General features: G+C 42.6%; 1 protein-coding gene across 3 annotated transcripts in view; it reads right to left on the bottom strand.

Annotated features, from left to right (window-relative positions):
• The window catches only part of RPGRIP1L (RPGRIP1 like), a 386,112-nt gene that overhangs the window by 202,297 nt on the left and 156,921 nt on the right, over window positions 1-26,894 (bottom strand). For all 3 annotated transcript variants that reach the window (XM_077458160.1, XM_077458169.1, XM_077458179.1), the window contains exon 8: window positions 18,121-18,267. In XM_077458160.1, the coding sequence (XP_077314286.1) occupies window positions 18,121-18,267 (147 nt within the window). The remainder of the gene's footprint in view (window positions 1-18,120; window positions 18,268-26,894) is intronic.

The following is a 26,894-nucleotide window of genomic DNA, read 5'->3' as shown; positions in this document are numbered from 1 at the left end:
ATAAAGGAGGCAAAAAACATATGCGTTTTTACTGCAATTTTGCTACAGAGCAGTGTGAAAGCAGCATGATCATTTTTCACTTAATCAAACACAAAGTCCAACATGGTACATAAACCAGCATTGATATCAAAAACGGTTAAGTGGGAAGTAGTACAAAGAGCTATTACAATAGATATCTGTAAACCATACCACATTAGGTACATAGTAGATATTACACATCATAAATATAAAGTTAGGTCCATATATATTTGGACACAGGCATAATTTTAGATTTGTTCAGGTATTTACCAAAACATATTCAATATACAGTGGATATGGGCTGAAAGTGCACACTCTCAGGATTAATTTGAGATAGGTTTTAGGAATTTCAGCTCTTAAGAATAGCCAACCCCCTTTTTCAAGGAACCAAAGGTAATTGGACAACTGAATCAAAAGCTATTTCATGGTCATGTGAGGGCTACTCCTTTTGTTGTTTCTTAACCAAATAAGCAGGTATAAAGGTCTGGAGTTGATTCTAAAGCCCCATACACACTATCAGATTTTCTGCTGGTTTTTGTCTTCAGATTTACCAAAACCATATAATATGAGGTCAAACTGTAGGTGTTTCAATTTGTATGTAATCAGGCAGGCCCCCAAACCCTAAAACATATCCTCAGTAATCTGCCACAAGAGACCAGTACTACAATGCAAAGCTAGATGGTTAGTCCCTATGTGGTAGTCACATTTTCCCATATCTTATCAAATGTTTGGGGGCAGTATTGGCTGAAATAGATACTTTTGTATAAAGGGAGGACCCTGCTCATTGCCTTTCTCCATATTTGCTGTAGGTGGGGTAGATAGTTTCAATTTTGGCAGGATTTTACATCTAGCATAGAATGCCCTTGTAGATGATGAATAGATTTAGGTAGTGATTAGGCTATATAATAACCATTATTCCAAGTGCCAAGAATAAATGGGTTAATCCCTAGGGTCGGCCCCCTTACCATGTTAGTATAGTATCTACCACTTATTCCTGGAGAAGAAGCACCCAAGCTTGGGCTATGGGCAAGACTAAGTCCAGGTAATCCAAGAGGTGAATCAGATCAAACACAGACCTCTTGGGGCCTAAATTCCAACTGAAGCTCTGAAGTGTCTGTTGGACATTGTCGGTGAGGGCCTGGGCACAGTGTTCATTCTACAAGAGCAGTTACATGAGAACGTGTAAATATGCATCCTTGATATCTGCTGAAGCAAAGCATTCCCCTTGTTGCAAAATGTAATTAGAGGTGATCACATTAAATTCCACCTGAAACATTTGGACCCACAAGAAGGTGAGAACCTTCAGTTCTAGGACAGGCGGCCTTGAATTCATCCTTTTGTGGAAACTTTCACTAAAAGTGAAGTTACTGTATGTATTCTTGGGACAACATGTCCCAGGCCTAAAGATCCAAAATGCCATGAGCCCAGGCAGCTGAAAAGACCAACAGACATTTCCTCAGTTGTAAAAAGGAGTGAGCATCTTCATTGCGAAAGGGCTTGGTGAGAGACTGGCTTGTTTCTCACACACCAGGACTTGCAATGAAACAGAGTGGAGAACTTAGCTCTAGAAGAGGAGGTTTTGGCGGGACAAAATAAATTTTTCAAATTTCCAGAAGTGCCTGAGTTTGCAATAGGCACCTCTGCTTTCTTTTTTACTTTGGTAAGAGGGTGATCTGTCAGCCCATGACCTCCTTAATAAAGGTGTCTAAGGACTCTCCTAATGCCGTGTACACACGACTGGCCTTTTTGACAGCAAAGGTCTGACGTAACGAATCAGTCGCACTATTCGATCGTGTGTGCTCGTCAGTCCTGCCTACTTAAGCAATCAAGTCCAGATGATCTCTGCCTTCACCTTGGTCACATCTCTAGAGACGCTCTCCTGTGTTCCCGTTAAAGACTTGCTTGGCTGACATTCATTCTGGCTCCAGATCCTGCTTGCTGTTCTACTACGCTCATCTTCTGTCTCAGTCTGATTCATGGTTTCTGACAAGATCTCATATTGGTGACCTATGGTCCACAGGGTGAAGGTTTAGGGTACCCCAAAATTACACATTCCTGATATGTGTCTGTTGTACAATGTACTTTTCCTCCTTCGTGTGAAATTCCTGGTGATCCTACAAGTCTCCCTGCATTTCCTATTTAAAACTGACCACACTAGGCAAAGAACCAATATGGTTAATTTTCTGCTGGTAGCACAGCTTGCCTATCCACTAATGAACAAGACCTGTGCTGATATGCCCCCTCCCCCAACCCCCCAGCTCTATGGTGAGAAGATCAGCATATTGCTCTTTCTCTGCCTCCTGTTGATACACCCCAACCCCCCCACCCCTGCAGTTTTCACCAAATGCTCTCTAATTATATGGCAAATATATATATATATATATATATATATATATATATATATATATATATATATAAACACACACACAAATGTTTTGCCTTGTGTTTCTATTTTTTATTTTATTTTTTTAATCTTGATCTTTATTGAAGATTATTTTGATTCAGAAAGAAACAAACGAAAAGACATATTTCTGCACACTTAATGCCAGCGGTCACCAATTGTAGATTGGATCAGGCAAGGGGAGGCATTAATTCGACATTCTAGAAGCGAGTATAAGTTTAAAACAACAAGTAACATCTGCGCTATAACTCGGTATAAGTTCAGTACCTGAACTCGTAAAGATAGAAAACAAATGAAAAACAATTCTGCCTTGAAACGAAAAGGAGCTAGTGATGTTGATCTGGGGAGGGTTGTTTTTTTCCCTAGCAGACAGCATAAAAAGTATCTAATATAATAAAACAAAGGACTTTAAATGAAGTGGGTACCATTTCCGTCAATAAACAAAACAGTAGTAAATACAGTATATGGTTTATTCAAGTAAAATTGTTTACATGCATAGATATCGCCAACAATTGCCAATTTAAAAAAGATACATAAATAAGGAATATTGATGTATTGATGTAATAGCAGTCATAGTATATGAGCATCATACTACCCAATCCGTTTCACGAGATCCAGCTCGCTCGTCAGGGGTGGATGTGTGTAACAATGTGCCTTTGAGGAAAAAGTATATATTTGGCAATATGGCACAGTATTAATTATAAAGGCACAAGGTAGGAGGGGTTATCTTGCCACTTGCTAGTATCCCTCTGCTATCCTATGTTTTCCATCATCTCCATGTCCCTACCATCCTTGGCCCATGTCTTTTACTTATGTATACATATCTTTATGCCAATACTCATTGATTTTACTTTACTACTTCAGATGCCTGACAAACATACTCATGTTTATAGCCTATACATTTTATGGACGAACGAGGTCTCTAGGGATACATCAGTACACTACCATTACACAGTTAGAGCCCACCTCTCTCTCTCACTTTATGTATGTATGTATATGTATGTAAACAATTTTACGTGAAAAAACCATATACTGTATTTACTACTGTTTTGTTTACTGACAGAAACGGTGCCCACTTCATTTAAAGTCTCGCGGTGAATTCTTTGTTTTATTATATGTTACAGGGATAGAAGTGGGTTACTGGGGACACCAGTAACCTCTCTCTAAAGTATCTAATACGGGCTTTAAATTATGGAGATTTGAGCCGTGATCGTGTTCCATTTTTCCACAGTCCAGCACGCTAGTTTTTGTTAGAAAAAGGTATTTTTTGCCTTGAAATTTTGCAAACATTTGTTCGAGGGTTGCATGTGTGTTTAAAAAGTTGATAGCTTTGGTGCAGGAGGAAGGAATATTTGACCTCCAAACGCTCGCCAGGGCTCTTCTGGCTGCTCTCAGAATGTGGGTGATAAAGACATGAAATTTGCTCAGCCATTTGTCAATGCCAATGCCACAAAGAGCTGTTTCAGGGGGCAACAGATTGTTTATCCTAGTGATAGAGAAGATATTGGATATTATTTTCCAGAAGGCTGTAATTTTCGGACAGTACCACCATATATGACTGATAGATCCCACGCACCCATATTTCCTCCAGCATAATGGGGAGTGAGCGCCTGGGTAGCGATTCGCCAGTACTTGTGATGTGAGGTATTACCTATGAAGGATTTTTAGGGCTGTTTCTAGTGGGATACCTTCCTGGGTTGTTAAAGCGCTTGACACCATTGCTGCTTTGTGTAGGAAATTAGGTCATGTTCCCATGAGATCATGGCTGGTAGTTTGTCTGGAACCACTCTGGTGCATAGATCATTGTATATTATGGAGATTCCATATTTGGTGTCCTCCCTTAAGAGTAGGGGGATAATAGGTGTCATATTTGTAGGTATTTGTAAAAATCCTTCTGTGGAATGCCGTAGGTTCTAACAAGGTCTTGAAATGGGAGCATATGTTGATTCTCAGAGTTGGTTAACTATGTCGAGACCACTTGGAGATATCCAGGTCTGGAATTAGTAAGGGCAATGAGGAAATTGGAGTATTTGGATCAAGCAGCTTTTGTTTGCCTGCATTGTTCCCAAGAAAGTTCTGGCAATTTTGTGAGTGAGCGTAGATGCTCCCAACAGTGCCTGGAGGTGCAAGAAAAGTGCATGCTGTTCAATTTGTATCCAACATTTCTCTGGTGCTGGGGACCACCGGAATTTAGTTTGGTCAAGGATAGTAGCTGTATAGTATTTAGCTAGGTCGTGGGGTGCCCAGACCTGCTTGGGTGACCAGTGTGTACATGCACTCCCTTCGTACCCTTGCTTTTTTTTATCGGCCCATATGAAAGAGTTTATATTTTTTTGTAGGGTCTTAAGGTGGGTTGCTTATATTGGCAAGGGGACCGTTCTGAAGAAATAGCACATGTGGAAGAATTAACATTTTACTCAATGCAATTTTCCCTGCCCATGAGACTGTGGATTTTGATAGCGTTTTAGAAAGTTCAGAGATTTTGCTAAGCAAAAGAGTGTAATTGGCTTTAAAATGTTGACTGCCTGTGGAGGTCAACTTTATACCCAGATATGTTATCTAGGAAGAGTGCATCCAAGAGAAGGAGTAAATCTCTGAGACTTGTTTTTGCTTAGGAGAAGAAAGGTGTATTGATTTGAAGTCATTTACTTTGTATGATGAGGATTGTCCTAAACTCCTTTAATATGTTTTGGAGAGCAGGTATGGGGGAGATGGGGTCAGTTATGGCCAGGAGAATGTCCTTGGCGTAGAGGCCTATTTTATGTTGCTCTGATCCTATATTGAGAACTTTAATTTTAGTACAATTTTAGTACAAGTTCGGATGGATTCTGCTAGTGGTTTTCAATTATTAGGGCAAAGATGAGAGGGGATATTGTGCACCCTTGTCTGGTTCCATTGGTGATGTCGAATGGGTCCCACAACATGCCAGATATCCAGACCTCGGTGCTTGGGTTGGGATATAATACTAGGATGGCTTGGCTCAAGGAACCAGTAAGACCAAACTTGTTTAACACCTGTTGGAGGTATCCCCAATGTACTTGTTCAAACTTCTTCTCTGCATCCAAAGATAGGAGCAGAGAAGGCGTTTGATAGTGTGCAGCCCTATGGATAACTTTATAAATCTCCTGGTGCTATCTGGAGCCTGGCGTCCATTAATAAACCTGACTTGGTCTGGGTGTATTAGGCTAGAAATAAGGGGTTGTAATCTATTGGTCAACAGTTTAGCGTATATCTTGAGATCACTGAGTGGTGATATGGATCTGAAATTTACAGGATTTGTTGGGGGTTTCACTGGTTCAGGTATGGCTACTATTAGGGCTTTTAAGGATTGTTTAGGGAATGTGCCCACTTCTGCAGCTTTATTGACTACTTCACTAAGGTACGGCGCTAGGGTATCCACAAAAATTGTATAGTATTTGTTACTATATCCGTCGGGACCAGGGGATTTATTTGCAGGCAGGGTATTTATAGCTTTAAGCACTTCCTCTATGGTGAAATGCACTGAGAGAGAGGCTTGATGGGATGGAGTCAGCGTGGGCGAGTTAATCGAGTCCAGGAAGGTTCGAAGTCTGGGCTTTTTGTATATTGTACAAGGATGAGCAAAATTTACTAAATGCGTTTGCAATTTCTAAGGGATTAGTGATGTTTCCTTTCTTTGGGTCAGTGAGCGAGGGGGAGTTAGGTTTCCTTAACGTTTGGTTGATCTGTCTAGCTTTGTTAGTTTAAGTGTAGAAGTTATGTTTAGACCTTTTTAATTGCTTGTTCATGCTGGCTGAGAAGGCAGATTGCTAGTGTTTCTCGTAGTTTGTCAAGGGTAAAGGCAACATTTGCATCTAGTGATGTTTTGTGTTGTTGTTTTAGGGTTTGTAACTGGGTGAGTAAATCTGCTATCTCTTTAGCTTGCCTCCTTTTTCTTGTGCTTACCTATTTTTATGAAGACGCCTTCCATGAATGCCTTGTGTGAGTTCCAGAGCACAAACTTGTCTATGTCGTCAGTTACATTCAGTTTGAAGAAAGAGGTTAGTTCTCAATTGATCTGTTTCCTGTATCTGGGGTTGGTGAGACAAGTCTCATTCAAACGCCAAAGAGTCATGTTCTTTTTGAACGGAGCCTCAAAGATTTGTAGGGAGATCGGAGCATGGTCTGACCATGTTAATCTCTGTCTTTGAACTATTTTGCAACGTAAGTTTGTCGACAAGGAACACATCAAGTTTGAGTAAGATTGTATTGGTTTAGAAAAAAAAGGTATAATCCCTTCCACTGCATGTAGGCATCTCCACGCATCATAGAAGTCTGTGTTAGTGATGAATGAGGTCAGGGAAGATGCTCTTCTTGCGAGCCAGTTTGAAAGAGTCTATTATGGGGTTTGGGGTAACATTAAAATCCCTGCAAACTATAAGGTGCCCATGAGCTTTTTGTTTTATTTTTGCTCCAATATACTGAAAAAAGGAGCGTTGGCATCTGTTGTTAGGTGCATATATATTAATCAGGGTGACCTGATTGTTGTCTATAATGGCTTGTAGTATGATGAAATGTCCAGCAGGGTCAGAGTAGAAGTCGTGAAGTTGAAACGGTAGGGAATGTTTAATAGCTATCATGACACCTTTAGATTTAGTATCAGCATTTGTGAAAAAAGTAGTAAAAAAATTGTTGTGTTTGCAAGTGGGTACTGAAGTACATTTCAGTACCTTATCTGAATTAAGTGGAAAATTGCAGGGAGTAACAAAACACATATAACTGAACATATACGCATTAAAGTGGTTGTATACCCCTTTAGCACATTTTTACATACAGGCAAGTCTAAAATAAAGGCTTACCTGTAGGTAAAATGTATATCTTCTAAACCTGTAGAGTTTAGAAGATATTCATCTTGCATGCAGCTGCTGATGACAGCGGTGCTGGCGCAGTAAAGGTCCGGCGTATCGTGCCAGAATGGAGGGCTCTCGCGCACATGCACGGGAGTGACGTCATCGCGGCCACGGCCACTCAGTGTCACAGCCGCGAACCCAGAAGAATCGCAGAGGCAAAATGTCATCTTCCTTGGCTGTGACCGGGAGATGGTGAGGGGGCTTCATTCCAAGTTAAGTATTTCATAATGAGCTAGTATGCGTTGCATACTAGCTCGTTTTGCCTTATAGTTTTTTTTCTGACTATACAACCGCTTTAACTGTAATGCATAAGAAAAACAGGCTGAGTTGGTTTGCATAGGAACAATGTGAAATATGCCAAGCAGATTCAGCATCCGAGGGGTGTTAGTTATCACCCGAGTCAGGGATATACAAACCATTTTCCTCTCTTCTGAGAGGGAATTAACATAATGGGAGTTTACAGACTACCGGGTTAGTTGCCCAAGGTATACTGGGATCAGGAGGGGGTAGTTGTCTCCCAGTTCTTTGATAGATGCTGAGCCATGTGGTTCTTCATGTTGGATGGAGGGTGTGTTGCTTGGTACCCCCCATTGTGAGAGATCCTTAAAGCCATCCTTTGGTGTCATTATGGGAACTATTTTGTTCCAGTATGTCACTAGGAGCTTTGTAGGGGGCCCCCAGGTGTAGACATGAGAATATCTTTGATATGAAAAAAAAATGTATACGTGCAATTGCATCACAAGGTACTGAGGCTGGAAGGAAGCTATGGTTAACCAGGCAGTGAGCCAGATTGATGATGAGATCCTGTTTGGAGAATGATGGTAGAATATTTTTGAACAACTCTTGTAGGTAGCCAATAAGTTCTGACTGGGCCACAGATTCAGGGATCCCCCTGATTTTAACGTTGTTCCTTTGGGATCTGTCCTCTAAATCTGCCACATTCTCTTTAAGTCACTATATTTCCTGTGATTGGTCCTGGTATGTGTCCACTAAATCATTGTGAGTTGACACTAGTTCCCTCACTTTTGATTCTAGGTCATCCGTTCATTCTATATGAGTAATCTGCCCGTGTGTGAGCGATTACTCAGTCTATATTAGATTGGATGCCCATGTATAACGACTGCAGCATAAGTTTGAGCTCTGATACAGAAGCAGGCTTATTTGAGGTAGGAAATTCCTCAAGAGGGTTGTCAGTTTCAGTGAAGAGCAGCAATGTCGGTGCAGAGGAGAGATTCAGTTTTTTACTCACGTGTGCCCTGGAGAGTGGGGATTGCAGCAGGGAGGAGGCTGGTCTCTTGTGAGCGTCTTTCTCAGGCGACTGCAGGTCAGCAATATCTTCAATGGGCTCTGCGTTCTCCTGTGAGTCATTGTCAGTGAGACTGCGTAGCTGTGCATCCGGCGCCGCCACGCTCAGTGTGCTAGCACCATCTTGGTTTCTCCATTCTGACGGTCTGGGGAAGAAATCCATCAGTTTGCAGGGCTGCATGGGCGTGGATTCCCCTTGTGGTTTCTTTAACCACAGTAGTGGCGGGTGTCTGGTCTGAAGGCACAGCTTGGTGTTGCTTTGAAAGGCTGTGGAATGTAGGAGCTCCCTGCTCAAGCTGCCATGCGGTTCCGAGGCTAGGACACGCCCCTTTGCATTTCTATTTTAAACTGAATGGACTGTTTTACAAGGTGAGTGTACACATACATTTTAACTGTTTCTTTCAGCTTGGGAGAGATTAAGGGAGACTGTCTATCCTCCCAGAAGGAGTTCTCAGACTCCGAGGACTCACATTTTACTTATCATCATATCATCTTCCTCTTCAATATTCATCTTTATCGTGAGGCAACACTGTTGAGATGGAGGAACCAGCTAATGACTTTTCCCCATCAGGTCTGCCACAATGACTTCAAATTCCTCTCTAGTTAAAAAGGAAGAATAGGGGCTATTCATGTAGATAAGGGGAGACACCAAGGTGTGGAGAATGAGAGCCAGAGTACCAGAAGCAGAATCTTCAGAGGCACCCTGGATAAACTCATCATAGCTCTGTGCACAATATGTGCTGACCTACCATCTCATTTCATGTCCCTTGTGCCTGATGTCTGCAATGAGCATGAGGGAATGTGTTTAAAATGGTGCCCAAAATGTGTCTCAGAAGATGTGACAATTTCCACAGCAAGGTGAATGTGCCCCAGAAGATGCAACACAATCACCACACAAGGGAATAAAAAGTCCCACAACACAGCATAGGCGCAACACATAATTTAAAAAGTGTTGCAGCAACTCTGTGACACGCCACTTCCAGCCTAGGACACACAAGCTGCCAAACCCATGTGTGCAAGGCAGCGTCCAGGGTCTACCCCAATAAAATGGAGGAGGGGGGTTTGGGAATGATAGGAATTGGGGGGGGGGGCAGGGGAAGTGGCAAAGCCCCAGACTCACCACATCAGGGTGCTGGCTCCTTCTTAGGGAAGAACCCACCAGGTGGAGACCTCCTGCTTCAGGAGGGCATGCCCCCTCCTCAATGGAGGGGGTCTTCAGGAACTGGATCACCCCAGGGAAGATCACCACTGCTCTGGATCTTTGGAGCACCTTGTGGCTAATTGCACCTTGCTGTACTGCTGTATCAAGTCCAGTGCCACAGGCAATGGTACAGGAGGCCCCTGCATCTTCCACATGGAAGGGTCAAGGTACGGTTCCATGAAACACTACTGAGGGTTGACTGATCTTGAAAGTTAAATAATTAGCTGCAGTGTCTGTGGATCAAGCTACAAGGAGAGATGGATTCTCTGTGCAAAGAACTGGGAGTAGTCTTCTCAATTTTTTAGGTGTAGGCCAGAAACCTGCTCTCAGTAGAAAGAGCTCATTAATCACCTAAGGACAAGCAAAAAAATGAGGAGTGGGTTATATAGGCTGATATATCAACTTTTTTTTTTACCAGTGTACTCACCAGAAGATGGCAGCATATAACCTATGGTCTTGATTAATAGAAGCTTGTGTCCTGTACTCTACAATTAGGAAATGTTCTTTCCCAGTGTGACACCCTGCCACTATGTAGTTGATAGGTTGGTTGTGAACAGATAAAGCAGTGTTCTATGCATACTCCAAATTTCGTAGTACTGGATCGGGGGCCTGGTAGCTTAAAGGTTCCAAAGAATATTGGGCGGGATGGAACCTTCAATCCAGTGACCAGGCTTTGCTTAACTCTTGCAGCCTGTGTGAGTGCAGAGCAGGTGGTGTTTGAGGTGCAGTTGCTGCTGTCTGGAGAACTAGGTAATATCCTCGAACCAGCAATCCAAGTGAGAGAGGTCCAAGGCCATTGGACTGAGAGAATTGGGCAAACTGAAAGAGTCTGGGAGACTAGAGGAATCTGTGAGTCTCAGAGGAGTAAGAGGACCTGGAGTATCAGGAGAACATCTACCTAGGAGCTAAGAGAGGGCCCATGTAGCAAGGTACTGCAAATTAAGCAGAGTGAGCCAGATGGCTAAGCATTTTCATTTGGTGTGAAGCTGAAACCCATGCGTGGTAAACCTGATATTGTAAGGACCTTTATGTTTCCTTTTGATAAAAGTGGGCTAGCAAGCCCTTAACTATAGTTCCCGTCTGCCGTGGATTCACCATGCAAATGCATCTACCATGAGAGCTAATATCCCCTATATCACACCAGGCACAGGTTTATATACCCATGTTCTTAATATTGTACAAGATGCAATTTTCTATCAGCTTTTGGGTGGCACATGGGTAGATTAAACTTGTTCAGTGTATTTCCTCCACCTGGGCAATCCATGAGCAGTATACAGCCTTTTAATAACATCAATGGCTGTGCCTCGTACACATAAGTACAGTGGCACACAGCTATTTATGTCAATAACAGCCTGTACGCTACTCCTGGGCAACCCAGGTGGAGGAAATACCCCAGGAATTACGCTGAATGGGCTCAGCCGGCCCTGTGTGCAAGATCTCTTACTTTCTGTATAACTTATATTTTGCAGTAGTAAGTAAACCATTTTAAAGCCATCCTGTTAGGTGGGCTATTTTTTGGCACCATTTTTTCCTTTTAAGCCATAGTCTGGTATTTGTACCAAAACAACAAAGCTAAAATACAGTACCTATATATAAAATATCCTTGTGTATATATATATATATATATATATATACATACACACACACACACACACACACACACACACACACACATACATACATACATACACACTAAAAAACATACAGTCAAGTCCATAGAATACTGTACTGTAATGTAATGGCGGATTACATAAAACCACACAAAGCGTATACATTCAAAAGATGTACCCCTGTTCCTCCCAGCCTGGAGAGGTTTGCAAAAATCTTTCCATTCAACTCTAAGCCCTTGTACACACGGAATGTGTCCGATCGGAGCGTTTTGTCGGACATTCCGACTGTGTGTGGTTTGCATCGGACTGTTTCAGTCGGAATATCTGTCGGACCAAATTTTCAAACTTGCCAGAAATATTTTCCGACAAAATGCTCCGATCAGACATACTCAGATCATGTGTAGAGAATTCCGATCGGACAAAGTGCCACGCATGCTCAGATCAAATTCCTACATCAAAGCTATTGGCTACTAGCCTGAACGTAGTCCCATCGTAACGAAATTACGTCATCACGTTCTGAAAGATCGGATTTTCCGCCAACTTTGTCCGACCGTGTGTATGCAACAGTTTCGGACAAGATCCGTCGGGCAAAATCCGACTGATTTGGTTGTCAGAATGTCCGACCGTGTGTACAAGGGCTTACCCTTCTAGTATTGTCCACAATAAAAAAATCAATCCACAGAAATTACAAAAACAAGGATTATCTTGCACCCTAGGATTATTAGTTCATTAGAATATTTCCTCCCACACCTTCCCCCAGCATTGCTTTCCTCCACTTGGGGTTGGGGTCTTTAATTATATATATAAAAAAATCTTTAATAGATCTCCCTAACTACTGTCTGCATCATCCTCATTGGTGGGCTTCATTGGCTGGTTACTGAAATATACAGTGGTGGGTCATCTCACATTTGTGTTTTTACCTATGGCTGATATTTGTCTATATGGTTTGCAGTGCATACTGTATGTATATACATAAGTGAAGGTCATTCTGCAAGGTAATCCTTGGTTTTGGAATTTCTATGAATTTATGTTGATATGATTGTATTATAGACATGATCTACTCTACAACCCTTGAAGGACGGTCAAAGCATGTTCAGAATTTTCCATCAACAGAGACCTATTGCTCAAGGTTATAATGGAATGATTTTTTTCAAACTTTCCCGGGTTGGGAGGAATGGATACATCTGTATTTTATATAAAAGTACTGTGATATGGGTTGCCTGTAAAGTCCACTGGGAGTTGGCTTTGTTATTTTTTTATTGATATAGCTTGGGATGTTGTCATACACAATTAGATCTCTACCACTGTTCATACTGGGTTATTTGTACCAGTACCATGTAAATGTTTTGTTCTATATTCCTAAAATACATATTGTTATAGAATAATAAATTGCAGGATTACAGCAAAGAATATTTAGGCTTCAATGAGCAATAAAGGGTTAATCAAATAATAATAATAATTTAAAAAAAAAGTACACTTCTTGAACACTAAACTGAGAAAAACAAAAACCCATAGAAAACCTCAAAAGACACTGTTGACAGGAGATTTGGTTTCTGAAACCTCTGACACAGATGACTCAACTCATCTATTTTAATGCACAATTTCAATTACTAATGCTTTAAAACATTTTTGAGTGAACCACTGGCAAAAAAATGCTTGGCATGGCTTCAAGATAGAACAAAGATGTCTTCTTTTTGTACAATTTCATTTTAGCCTATGTTACAGTTCACTGAAATGAATAGTGGCTAAATTATTAAATAGATGTGGTATTCATAGTCATAATTTCCATATCTAGCTTAAGAAAAGTTCTGTTACTAAACCTCACAAAATGATAAAAAATATCCACATTAAAAGAAGGAATAGTAAGGAAGGGTAAACCCAAGTATACCATATTGGACAGATACATGTCACAATAGGGCTGTTGTATGAAAATATAATTTTCCCAGTAAAAGTTGAGACCTATTTGGTTGCTATGGGCAACAGCTTGATTTTTTTCCATATTTCTTGGCTTCTGTTTATATACTTTGAAGGATTTCCAATGATTTAAGCATATTTATATATTTGTGGAATTAGTCTAATGAGAATGGTCAGTGCCAGTATCTGTTTATAAATATTCTTCCTCTACATTTTATTTACATTGTTTTACTTTAAATCAGGTATATTTGTAGTACAAATTAAATTAAAGCTGAACTCTAGGCATATATAAATGATACAAATGAATGCATTAATATATATTTATATTTAAAGCAGGCAGTGTAAGTGCCTGAGTTTGACTTGGTATCAGATTCTTGCAGTTCCTGTACAGCAGAGCTCAGAGAGGGTGGGGCTGAACATAGAGCCAATGGGGTGTTCTGCAGTGCTCATGTGCTATCAGGAGGCATGCTGATTGGAGGAGAGAGCATTCAAATTAACTCCTCAGTTCTTTCACTGTCCAGAACAGGACAGAATAATCAAGTCTCTTACCCTGTAAGAGGTAACTGTACTGTGTGCTATTAAACATACTGGATGAACAGAAATACAATTAGGTTCACAGGTAAAACAGCACCCATACATTTTAGTTCATCTGTGTATTCAGCTGTGTGCCTATGATTTATCTATAAAGGACTACTACTGCATGGCAAAACGCAACCTGATGGATAAAAACACAATGTTAATACATGATTTTGATATCTATCTAAGCATTCTAGAAACTGTTTAACCACCTCAATACAGTGCACTTACATCCCCTTCCTGACCAGACCAATTTTCAGCTTTCAGCGCTCTCACAGTTTGAATGACAATTACTCGGTCATGCAACACTGTACCCATATCAAACTTGCGTCCTTATTTCCACACAAATAGAGCTTTCTTTTAGTGGTATTTAACCTCCCTGGCGGTATGATTCAGTCTGAAATAAGGTGCTGAAAGCGGTACAATTATTTTGCATGGAAATCTGGCTTTTATTTTGTAGTCCTGTAATTCTTAGGAATAACGCTCTGAAATCTCTTCAAACCAGAGTCTAGCGGACATCCCGGGTATGATAAAGTTTATAATATAATAAAGAATAATAAAAATTATTCAATAATGTAATCAAATCCAAAAAAAAATGAAAAAGGGACATGTTTTGGTTGCTATGGACAATCTCCAAATTCCAAGCAGTAAAAAACAGTATTTATAATATAAAAGTGCATGCAGGGCATTGCACAAACCACTAGGGACAAAGGGGGTGTGTATTTTTTACTACAGCACTGTAATCTGTAAGATTACAGTGCTGTGTGTGTTTTGTGTCTTTTTACATTTTTGAATTTGCCGCCGTTCTCCGCTCCCGTGCGTCGTAACGCCGCAGGGAACGGAGCTCGGCGGCATTCGGCACTGTGAATCGAGCGCAGGACGGCTCGATCACACAGCGCGGGGGACATCGCTGGATCCAGGGGACAAGGTAAGTAACGTTACCTGTGTCCTCCCCTGCATCGAGCGGTGCAAGCCCGAGTCTGGCTCGGGGTTACCGCTATTGTAATGAAATTCCCAACCCGAGCCAGACTCGGGATTACCGCTAAGGAGGTTAATCACTAGTGGGTTTATTTTTATTTGGTGCTATAAATTAAAAAAAAAATGTAAATTTAGTGAAAAAATGCCTTTTTCTTTGTTTCTGTCATAACATTTTGCTAATTAGTAATTTTTCTTCATAAATTTTTGCCAAAATTTATACTGCTACATATCTTTGGTAAAAATAACCCACATTAGTATATATTATTTGGTCTTTGTGAAAGTTATAGAGTCTACAAACTATGGTGCCAATCACTGAAAATTGATCACTTCTGATCAGGCCTTCAGTACATCAGGTGTATCTCATTTCTTGAGACACTAACAAGTCAGGAAAGTACAAATACCCCCCAAATGACTCCTTTTTAGAAAGTAGACATTCCAAGGTATTAAGTAAGTAGCATTGTGAGTTTTTTTAAGTTGTCATTTTTCCCCACATTTCTTTGCAAAATGAAGATTTTTTTTATTATTCTTTTTTTTTTTTTTTTTTCAAAAATTGTCATATTATCAGGTTATTTTTCACACACAGCATATGCATACAACAATTTACACCCCAAAATACATTCTGCAACTCTTCCTGAGTATGGCGATACCACATGTGTGAGACTTTTACACAGCATGGCCACATACAGAGCACCATAATTGAAGTGGCACTTTCAGACGTTCAACGAGCAAAAATGACACATCTCATTTCACAGCCACCTATTACACTTTTGAAGGCCCTGGAGTACCAGCACAATGGAATTGCCCATAAAATGACCCCATTTTGGAAAGCTAACACCCCAACGTATAATCTGTGAGGTATAATGAGTCTTTTGAATGGTTCATTTTTTTCCAGAAGTTTTTGGAAAATGTGGAAAAAAATGAAAACGCATTTCCTTTTTTTTTACACAAAGTTGTCAATTTATAAGATATTTCTAACACATAGCATGTATATAGCAAAAATTACACCCCAAAACACATTCTGCTACTCCTCCCGAGTATGGCGATACCACATGTGTAGGACTTTTACACAGCCTGGTCACATAGAGAGGCAGAACATTGAAATAGTACCTTCAGGCGTTCTAGGAGCATAAATGACACATCTCATTTCATTCCTACCTATCACACTTTTGAAGGTCCTGGAGCACCAGGACAGTGAAATTACCCACGAAATGACCCCATTTTGGAAAGCAAACACCCCAACGTATATTCTATGAGGCATGGGCTGCAAATAGGTACTTGGGTACTCTGATGGGCTGCAGATAGGTACTCTGGTACGCTGATGGCCTGGTGACAGGTACTCGGGTACTCTGATGGCCTGGTGACAGATACTCGGGTACTCTGATGGCCTGGTGACAGATACTCGGGCACTCTGATGGCCTGGTGACAGGTTCTCTGATGGGCTGGTTACAGGTACTTGAGTACTCTGATGACCTGGTGACAGGTACTCGGGTACTCTGATGGGCTGGTGACAGGTACTGGGGTACTCTGATGGCTTGGTGACAGGTATTCGGGTACTCTGATGGCCTGGTGACAGGTTCTTTGATGGCCTGGTGACTGGTATTTGAGTACTCTGAAGGGCGGTGATAGGTACTCATATGGACTGTGACAGGTACTCGGATGGACTGTGACAGGTACTCGGGTACTCTGATGGCCTGGTGACAGGTACTCGGGTACTCTGATGGCCTGGTGACAGGTACTCGGGTACTCTGATGGGCTGTGACAGGTACTCGGGTACTCTGATGGGCTGTGACAGGTACTCAGGTACTTTGATGGGCTGTAACAGGTACTCGGGTACTTTGATGGGCTGTAACAGGTACTCGGGTACTGGGATGGGCTGTGACAGGTACTCTGATGGGCTGTGACAGATACTCGGGTACTCGGATTGGCTGTGACAGGTACTCGGGTACTGGGATGGGCTGTGACAGGTACTCGGGTACTGGGATGGGCTGTGACAGGTACTTTGGTACTGGGATGGGCTGTGACAGGTACTCGGGTACTGGGATGGACTGTGACAGGTACTCGGGTACTCTGATGGGCTATGACAGGTACTCGGGTACTCCGATGGGCTGTGACAGGTACTCGGGTACTCTGATGGGCTGTGACAGGTACTCAGGTACTTTGATGGGTTGTGACAGGTACTCAGGTACTCTGATGGGCTGTGACAGGTACTCGGGTACTCGGTTGGTGTACACTGTAAGCGGTAATGAGATGTTACCGCAATCTCCTCCTCACACACGATCGGTGTGTGAGGAGGAGAACCCTGTAACATCTCGTTACCGCGGTTTGTTTACATTTAGTGATCAGCTGTGAAAGGATCACAGCCGATCACGTGGGTAAACAGCCAGCTGTTTACCAGCGTCGGTGATGAGCAGTGTTCCTGGAAACACGCCGCCACTGACGTGCACGCGCAGCGAGCCTGCGATCACGTGCATGCGCCGTGAACAGTGGAGGTCTGACCATCTATGATCGGCTGTGACTTCATCACAGCCGATCACGTGGTAAACAGTCATGCCCAATGACTGTTCACCCCCCTCGGTGGCAAGCGGTGTCTCCGTGACACGCCGCCATCGAAGGAACAGGGATGTGCATGCACGATCGCACGCATTCCCTGTTTAAATGGGAGGGCATCAATGACGCCCTTCCGCCACAATAGGTGCGCCGCCTGGCCATCACGGCCGGCGGTCAGCATCTATTAAAAAAAAAAACATAATAACAAAGAAAACATTATTACATTCATTAATATGACAGAATGGCCATGAAAGTGCATTGTTGCATAATGTGACAAAATAAAAGCAGATGCATTACATTTTAACAGTACATGGAGGAAGCCAAATTCAATATAAGATGTGCTAAAACATAAGGCAATAATACATTCATTGATCACCTAAAACTATATTACAAAATTAGGTAAAAATTATACAAGGGCCTCATACATGATAAAAGTATGGCAAGTCCACAAGCCAAAACTTCAAAATGCCATACCCTAAAAGCTAATACGCTAAAAGAGGTGGGCAGTCTCCTATTGCTGGATCATCAATTATGACAAAAAAGAACAAATACAGAAATGACAGTGCTCCATAAAATACATGACAGGGATAGTGTAAAAAAAAAAAATGGTGACAGTTCCAAACAGTGGAGCCCAGTATAAAAAGAGGTATCAATTATAGATGACGTTATATAAGCACACAAAAAGAAAATTTGAAAACAAACCTCTTCCACCCTTTTCTGAGAGAATGTGCTCGACTGCAACTGTTTCTCAAGATGGAAGCTTTTCAATCGTTCTTCTTTCAGTTGGCTGTTAAGCTTGTCCACTTCATTCAGGAAAGCATCTTGATTAGACTTCACGGTCTTCAAATGCTGATTTAAAAAAAATATCAGAAATACAAAAATGAGAGCACAGAAAACTATTAAATAAAATATCTAAAAGCAATTCAAATTTCAAATTTTTTATACATACCACATTGGACTACACAACTGTAGTACAAAAGAAAAAAAGGCTGAACCATGTACACCTAAAATATTCAACACCCAAGCATAAGCAAACAATTGTGTTATCTGCATTCCAGTGTAGTCAAGAGTCAATCTTATTGAATAGGATAACCTTTCAACAAATGCATAGTCTGTCAGAACCAGCAAGGGACTGTTTGCCAGGCCAACAGAAGTAACTACGGTAGATCTCGAACAAAGATCACATATCCATCATTTAGGGGCAACGTTAAGGTGTAAAATTTGGTTAGAGAGTTGGTAGTAGGCTAAAGCAGTGTTTCCTAAAATAGTTATGGGAACCAAATTGGGTCCAGGAAGTATTTTGGATGGGTCGCCACTTGGTTTTGTTTCCAAGTGGAAAATCAGCAAATCAATAGCAAGTGATAGCACACTATGAATGACTGCAGAGACATGTATAAGGAGTTAGAATGAGTAGGTGGAGACACCTCCCAGGGGTGGAAGCAACTACCCAGACAAGGTCAAAAGGTGAAGAGACCCCATGGTGGTTGGAAAGGTCTACTGTTAAAAGAAACTATAACTAGGATTTTATTTCCCTTGGCTTTACTAAAGCTTGTAGAAATGGAGAAGTGAGGCCGCAATATGTTCTCTGTGGGGGGAGCCTTACATTTAAAAAAGCTTGTACCAAAACACCCACAGGATGAAATAAAAAATAACATTTTAGGACAATGCAGAAAGCTTAAAAAAATAATATTAAAATCAGTGTTTTGACCACTCAAAATAAATTTATTCAAGGCAGGATCAGCTTGTAATACAGTAAGCTGTGGGTAGCTAGCTAGTCCCATACTGAAAGGTTATGTTAAGCACCCATCTTGTTTCTGTCAGCCATCTTAATATTCACATATTTCCATTTCTGATATGTACAGTTTGAACACCCCTTTAACTTCTCAAATATCTGTCTCAGCATGAGATTCTTCTAAATGAATTGTTCTCACACAAGTTTTTGCAATGCTATTCTGACAGTTCAGTAAACATTATCTTACTGGGTCACAGTAGAGTAACGATTTTCTTATTTGGGTTCTTAGATTAAAAAGTTTAAGAACCCGTGAGGCTAGAGGAAATTAAAGCCTGCAAGGCTATATAACAAGACAAGAGACAAGAGTTCCAGCAGGTGGCATAAGGCACAGGATCTGGGAGTGCCTAGCCTTCACCAAAGTCTCTGACAGGTCAAATTTATCTAAACTGCAGGACATATCCAGTCTGTGGGCTCTGAGATTACCATTCTGTTGACAAAGACCTTGAGGTAATCAAAGGCCAGAGACTAGAATGATGATTCAAAGAGCAGACAGTAGACAGAATAGTCCTCAAGTAAGGCTTTATTTGACTGTATGGCAGTTTTACATCCCCCAGACTGCCAACATGTACTGTAGGTAGGTGCTTGGACACAATCAAGTGAAAAAGCATTCCAAACACATCAGTGACCTAGTTTGGGTCCCAACTTATAGCTATATAGGAAACGTTAGTACAAAGTACTTTTTTTACTGTAAAACATTTTTCTTGAAGTCCATTGAGGGAAATTGGGCTTCATGAGTTCCGAAAGTTGGGTTATACCACCGCCTACAGGAGGCTGTGATAGAAACCATTAATGTCAACACCCTTATTAACCTACCTCCAACTACCATGCCTCAGCTTTGTGTGAAATCAGTACACAGTGTCAATAACACAGAGGACCTGTGTCCCTCAATTGACTTTTGTGGCAAATACTAAAAAAATATTTGCTTTTTCATCTGTTGAGAGACACAGGAATTCTTAAACAGATGGGTTATCCAAAAGCAGTCCAAATGAGGGGGGAGGGGGCGCAACAGCCACGAGATGCCCCACAGATCATTTTGTAGATTATTCTACAAAAGAGTATCTGAAGGAATGAGCACCCAAATCAAGGCTAGAAGAAATAAAGTGCAAACAGAATATGATAATTGTCATGACCAAGAGGAAGGCACTGAGGATCAATTTGGCGCTCAAGCGTAGGATGCACAATCACTGCTAGGGGGAAATGCTATCTGAAGAAAATTGGGGACCAACCAATCATCCACAAAAATAGGATTTTTATAACAGCTTACCTGTAAAATCCTTTTCTTTTGAGGTACATCACAAGACACAGAGACTCAGTAATTACTGATGGGTTATAGGGTATCACTAGGTGATTGGACACTGGCACACAGAATTTCAATCCCCCATATAACCCCTCTCCCTACTGGAGGTACCTCAGTTTTGTAGCAAAGCAATATAAGTGTATTAGAAGTGGGGAGGGACCTCTGTGTCCCGTGATGTACCTCATAAGAAAAGGATTTTACAGGTAAGCTGTTATAAAAATCCTATTTTCTTTCTCGTACATCACAGGACACAGACTCAGTAATTACTGATGGGGTGTCCCAGAGCAATGCTATCTGAGGGGAGGGAAACCACACAACTGTCAGGGCTGGCTTAGCCCTTCCTCCTCTGGGCTGGCCGCTCAGCTGTCAGCTAATTGCCAGCTCTCTTCTCTTTCCACAGTTACCAGCAGTTCCCGATGATGCTAGTCTGACCTGCCTATTTAAAGCCTTCTAGCTCACTCTTTTCTTTGCCTTCGCGTTGGTCACATCACTAGGAACCATCTCCTGCTGTTTGTTTCAAGATTGGCTTGCTGACATCCCTCCTGGCTTCTATCCTGCTTGCAGTTGCTCTCCTTGGATCCCTGACGTCTGGACTGGCAGACTACCCAATCTGGCTACTGGACTCTGGCTATGCTTGACTATGCTTTTTCCTATTTACCTTTTTATTTTTATTAATAAACAAGCGTGATTTGATTGTACTTCTGTCTCTGTTTCACGGTTCCTGACAACAACATAAGGTGTAACCAGACCTGAGGACCCTGTACCGTTGCCTGCAGCACACTACGCCCAAAGGCAATGTCCTCATGCCTTCTCACATCCACCTGATAAAATTTGGTGAATGTATGGACTGATGACCAGGTTGCGGTCTTGCAGATTTGAGCCATGGAGGCCTGGTGATGCACCACCCACGAAGCACTAATAGCCCTAGTGGAGTACGCCTTGATCTGAAAAGGCGGAATCTTTTGCTTCAAACCATAAGCTTGAACAATTATTTGTCAAATCCATTTAGCAATGGAAGATTTTGACGCTGCCTGTCCTCTCTTAGGACCCTCTGGCAATATGAACAAAACATCTGTTTTGTGAACCTGAGCAGTCACTTCCAGATAGGCTTTGACTGCTCTCACTACATCCCAAAAATTTTGTGACTTCTCTTCCATAGAGCAGGGATTTGGAAAAAAGGAAGGCAGAACAATATCTTGGTTTAGATGAAAACCGGAGACCACCTTTGGAAGAAAACTAGGATGAGAGCATAACACCACTCTATCCTTATGCATTATCAGATACGATTCTTTACAAGAGAGGGCCGCTAATTCTGATACTCTTCTGGCAGAAGAAATGGCCAGCAGGAAAATTTATTTCCTTGTCAACAGAACTAAGGGAATTTGGTGTATCGGTTCAAAAGGCTGCTTCTGTAAAGCTGACAGAACCAAATTCAAATCCCAGGGGTTCAGAGGCGCCCTAACTGGAGGATTAAGGTGTGTTACCCCTTGTATAAAGCTTCAGACCAAAGAATGCGAAGCAAGTGGACGTTGAAACAGAACAGATAAGGCCGAGACTTGACCCTTGATGGTATTCAAGGCCATTTTCATCTCTAAACCATTTTGCAGAAATTCGAGGATTCTACTTATGACATATTTTCTGGGGTGCCAACCCCTGGATTCACACCAGGAGACATATGCTTTCCAGACTCTGTGATAAATCATTCTGGAAGCTGGCTTTCTTGCATTAATCAAGGTAGATATCACAGGGTCTGAAAGCCCACAATTCTTCCGAATGTGGGTTTCAGTAGCCAAACCGTTAAATTTAGCATTTGTAAGGTAGGATGGAATACCAGTCCCTGGGATAGCAGGTCTGGACGGCACGGTAGGGTCCAAGGAGAGCCTACCTCCATCTTCACTATTTCTGCATACCAAGCTCTTCTGGGCCACCAGAAGCACCGACTTCTTCTCCTGCCTGATCCTGCAAAGAAGTCTTGGCAGGAGCAGAATAGGAGGGAATGCATAAATCAGAGAGAACTGATGCCATTGAGTTACCAATGCATCTGTCTCGCATGCAAGAGGATCCCTCATTCTTGACACAAAGTTGTTGACCTTGTTGTTGAACCTGAATGCAAAGAGATCTACATCCAGAATCCCCCATCTCTGGCATATGGCCAAGAAGACATCAGGGTGAAGAGACCATTCCCGTGGGACTAACTGCTGGCGGCTCAAGAAGTCCACCTGCCAGTTCTCTAGCCCCGGAATGAAGACTGCCGATATGCATGGCACATGTATTTTTGCCCAGATTAAGATCTTGTTTACTTCTCCCTGAGCTACACGATTCTTGGTGCCCCCTTGGTGATTGATATAAGCCACTGCTGTGGCATTGTCGGACTGGATCCTGACGGGGCCACCCTGCAACCTGAGTGTCCAGGCTTTTAGGGCTAGATACGCCACACGGATCTCCAGAATGTTGATGGGTAAGGCCCTCTTGGTTTTAGACCATCTCCCTTGGACAGTTGACTGTTCCAGGACTGCCCCCCAACCCGAAAGACTGGCATCTGTTGTTACCACTGTCCAGGTAACTGGTAAAAAGGATTTTCCTTTCCGCAGATCAACCAGCAGCTGAGGCTCCAACGCGTTGTAGGGGACAGATGCATTGGAAAATCTAAACATGGACCTTCTTGTTCCAGGCCGATAGGATATTGTTTTGCAGTAGCCTTGAATGAGACTGAGCGTAGGGAGCTGCTTCGAATGAAGCCACCATCTTCCCCAAAAACCTCATACAAAGACGAATAGAAGGACCCTTCTTTGCCCTGACTACCTGAATCAGTTCTTTTATAGCACTGATCTTTGCTTGGGGTAGAAATAACCTCTGCTGGGCTGCATCCATGACCAGACCCAAATACTCCAGTCTTCTTACTGGTTTTAAAGAAGACTTCTCTGAGTTGAGGACCCAACCTTGGCATTCCAGGTACTTGATTGTGGTGACCAAATTTTGGTCCAGATGGGCTACCGACCGGTCTATCAAGAGCAAGTCGTCTAGGTATGCTATTATTGTTATACCTTGGGCCCTTAAGGCAGAGCTACAAACTGAAAGTGCAGTTTTTCTACTTTGAAATGCCGGAATTTTTGATGAGCAGGGGAAATAGGTACATGCAGGTACGCATCCTTGATGTTTATTGACGCCAGAAGTTCTCCTCCTTGTAGGATGGAGACTACCGATTGGATCGATTCCATGCGAAAGGACCGTATCTTTAGAAATCGTTTTAGATCTTTGAGATCTAGAATGGGTCTGACATCTCCGTTTGGCTTTGGTACCATGAAAAGGTTTGAATAAAACCCCATTCCCTGCTCTTGCATGGGAACTACCATGATAACTTTTTGCGACAATAGTCACTCCAACGCTAGAAGGAGAGACTTCTTTTTCTCTGGGTCTCTGGGTACATTTGATCTGAGGAACCGAGGAGAAGGGAATTCTCAGAATTCTAGTTTGTAACCTAGAGTTATTGTGGAGACCACCCATTTGTCCCGAAATTCCTCCTGCTAGAGCCCTGAGAACTTTAGTAGTCTTCCCCCCACTCGAGTGAGCTGGGGCACACCTTCATAAGGAGGTCTTAGCGTTTTGTCTTGAAGACCTTCTCCCCCAGGACTGGCACTGGAGAAAGCGACCATTTAAAGGAGGGACATTTACTCCGTTTCTTGATTAGTAAAAGGGTGCTTTTCCCACTAGAGATCCTTTGGATATAATTGTCCAAATCCTCTCCAAACAGTTTTGCACCACGCAAGGGAAATCCCGCTAGGAGTTTCTTACATGGTGATTCGGCTGACCAATTTTTCAGCCATAAGATTCTACGCATGTGTACCAATCCAAGCATAAGGCAAGAGGTCTGAAGGATAGAATCTCTGATAGCATCAACAGCAAAACACAAAGCCGCTGGTAGGTTAGCTAACCCCTGGGCTTGCTGTTCAGGTAAAGCTTTAAGCACCTGTTTAATATGGTCTCTCAAATATTGACAGACTCCAATTGCTGTCACTGCAGGTTGAGCTACTGAACCTGCCAAGGAGAAAACATTTTTTAATAGGAATTCCATTTTCTTATCAGTTGAATCCCTAAGCATCTGAGCGTTGTCAACAGGACAAGTCAGGCTTTTGTTTAGGAAATGGTGGCATCAACTGCCAGTATATCCCACATCTTAGTAAATTTTTCCTCCATAGGATAAAGTATAGAAAAGGAGGAAAAGGAGGAAAAAAAAATGTTTATCTGGGTGATCCCACTCAGAATAGATAAGCTTTTTCAGCAAACCATGAACAGGAAATGCATGTGCACTTTGAGGAGGTTTCAGTGAACCCAGAGAAGAAGTGGGTTCTTTAACTGACTCAGGTACGGGTAACTTAAACGTGGAACGGACCAATCCAGCAAGAATTTGCACCAACATCTTCTCATCCTGAGAAGCTGAAGAGGGCCCTTCTCCACTAGATTCCTCAGAAGTGGAATCATCAGTCTCCTCCCAATCCTCTGAGGGAGATTCCTCTCCTTTATCCCAGAGTTCCTCACTCTGAGGGTCCTGGGTGACAGAGAGGGGCCTAGTGCGTTTTCTTCCACTGAGTGAAGATGCGATTAAGGCCACTAATCTTTCCTCTAAACCGTTTATGGTTGAGGAAAAAACCTCCTATGTAATGTACACAAGGGCTGAAGTGCCAGAAGCAGCTGCAGCCCCTGACCCCGACAGCTCTCCCTGGCCAGCCTCCCTGGGTCCTGCAGGGGGGGGGGTGCTGCAGAGGGGGGTTCTCAGAGCCTGAAGGGGGCCCCTTAGAGCCCCTATTCTTCAGGGTACTTGTACCTCTTCTGCCCATAGTGCAAAGCAACAAAAGGTAGAGGTACCACAAAAAAATGCACTGACTGCTGAGCACTGTAGTTCAGCAACTGCCGCTGCTACCAAGACTCAGTCTGGTGCCTAAGTAAATGCTGCCTGGGAATGCCTGTGTCTTCTACACTCACATGTGCCTGTCAGCTCTGTGTCCCTCCATAGGCTGTGTGCATCTGAAAAAGAGTGCACTTTAAAGCCTGTGTAGCCTAGTGCTCCACCCCCCATCCTACGTCCACTTCCGCCCCCCCATTCGCTTTTTAAAAACAAGTGTTTCCTGCACGAGCAGAGGCTCTAACCCTGCTGGCAAGCATGGGGGGAGGCTGAGAGGGAAGGGCCGGTGGATGTGAAGCCACTGTAATGGTAGCGGCGAACGGCGCTGGATGGCGGCGGGTGCTGCGGTATGTTACCGATCTTTGCCCAGGCCTGTCTCAGTGGAGGGAAAATCCCAGAAGGAAAAAAAAACCCTTACCTTCATCCTTCCTGGAGCATGGCTGGAGGAGCATAGAGTATGGACACCAAGCAGACAGTCAGGCATGAAAGGTATGTGCTCTTGGCAGCCCCCGGTGGCGATTATAGGCATAGCATACATTTACTTAAAAGGAGAAAACCTACTAGAATTAGAAAATTTTTTGAGGGGTCTCCCTTACCTTATCCAGCTGCAGGGTCTGAATAACAGACCCAATCTTCACCTCTTATGGTGGGCTCCGTTAGGAAAAAAAACCTTCAGAGACTGGGGCCCCCTTGAATAGGGGGATCCACAGTTCTGGGCCCGTAAAGCACCCTGCCAGGAATATGGCTGAAAAAAACAAATACTGGGTCCCAAGGTCCAGCTCAAAAGATAAGCGTTACAGGTAAAACCTTGTTTCTTCGGACACGAGGCCCAGGTACCATCCAATTTGGCTTGGAAAAGACACTTTGAATGGATCCGGTTGCATGGCTAGCCCCAGTAAGGATATTCCAGCAGAGCTCAGCATAGCACATCTGACTTGTGACCAACACTTACAACACAGGCGAAAAAACTGAAGTACCTCCAGTAGGGGGGAGGGGTTATATGGGGGATTGAACTTCCTGTCTAGGGTGTGCCAGTGTCCATCACTTAGTAATACCCTATAACCCATCAGTAATTACTGAGTCTCTGTGTGTGTGCCGCTAGGTAGCTATAGCATTAGGTACCTCCATATACCACCCAATAAAGGTTTTAACCCCCTGATTGCCCCTAGTTAATCCTTTCACCAGTGATCACCGTATAAGTGTTACGGGTGACTCTGGTTAGTTTGCTTTTTATAGCATTAGGGCACCCACCATTTATTACCCAATAAAGGTTTAACCCCCTGATCACCCAGCGGGTGATATCAATTAGGTTTTAGGGTCAGGGTCTGCGTCGCCCCAGGCAGCGCTAGGTTAGTGCCAGTACCGCTAACACCCACGCGCAAAGCATACACCTCCCGTAGTGGTATAGAATCTGGACAGATCAATATCTGATCTGATCAGATCTATACTAGCGTCCCCAGCAGTTTAGGGTTCCAAAAAAACGCATT

Source organism: Lithobates pipiens, unplaced genomic scaffold, assembly GCF_037356315.1.
Source record: "Lithobates pipiens isolate NorthernLeopardFrog02 unplaced genomic scaffold, aLitPip1_a1.2 Scaffold_10, whole genome shotgun sequence".
Classification (NCBI taxonomy): Eukaryota; Metazoa; Chordata; class Amphibia; order Anura; family Ranidae; genus Lithobates; species Lithobates pipiens.
This window is presented reverse-complemented; position numbering and strand designations above follow the sequence as displayed.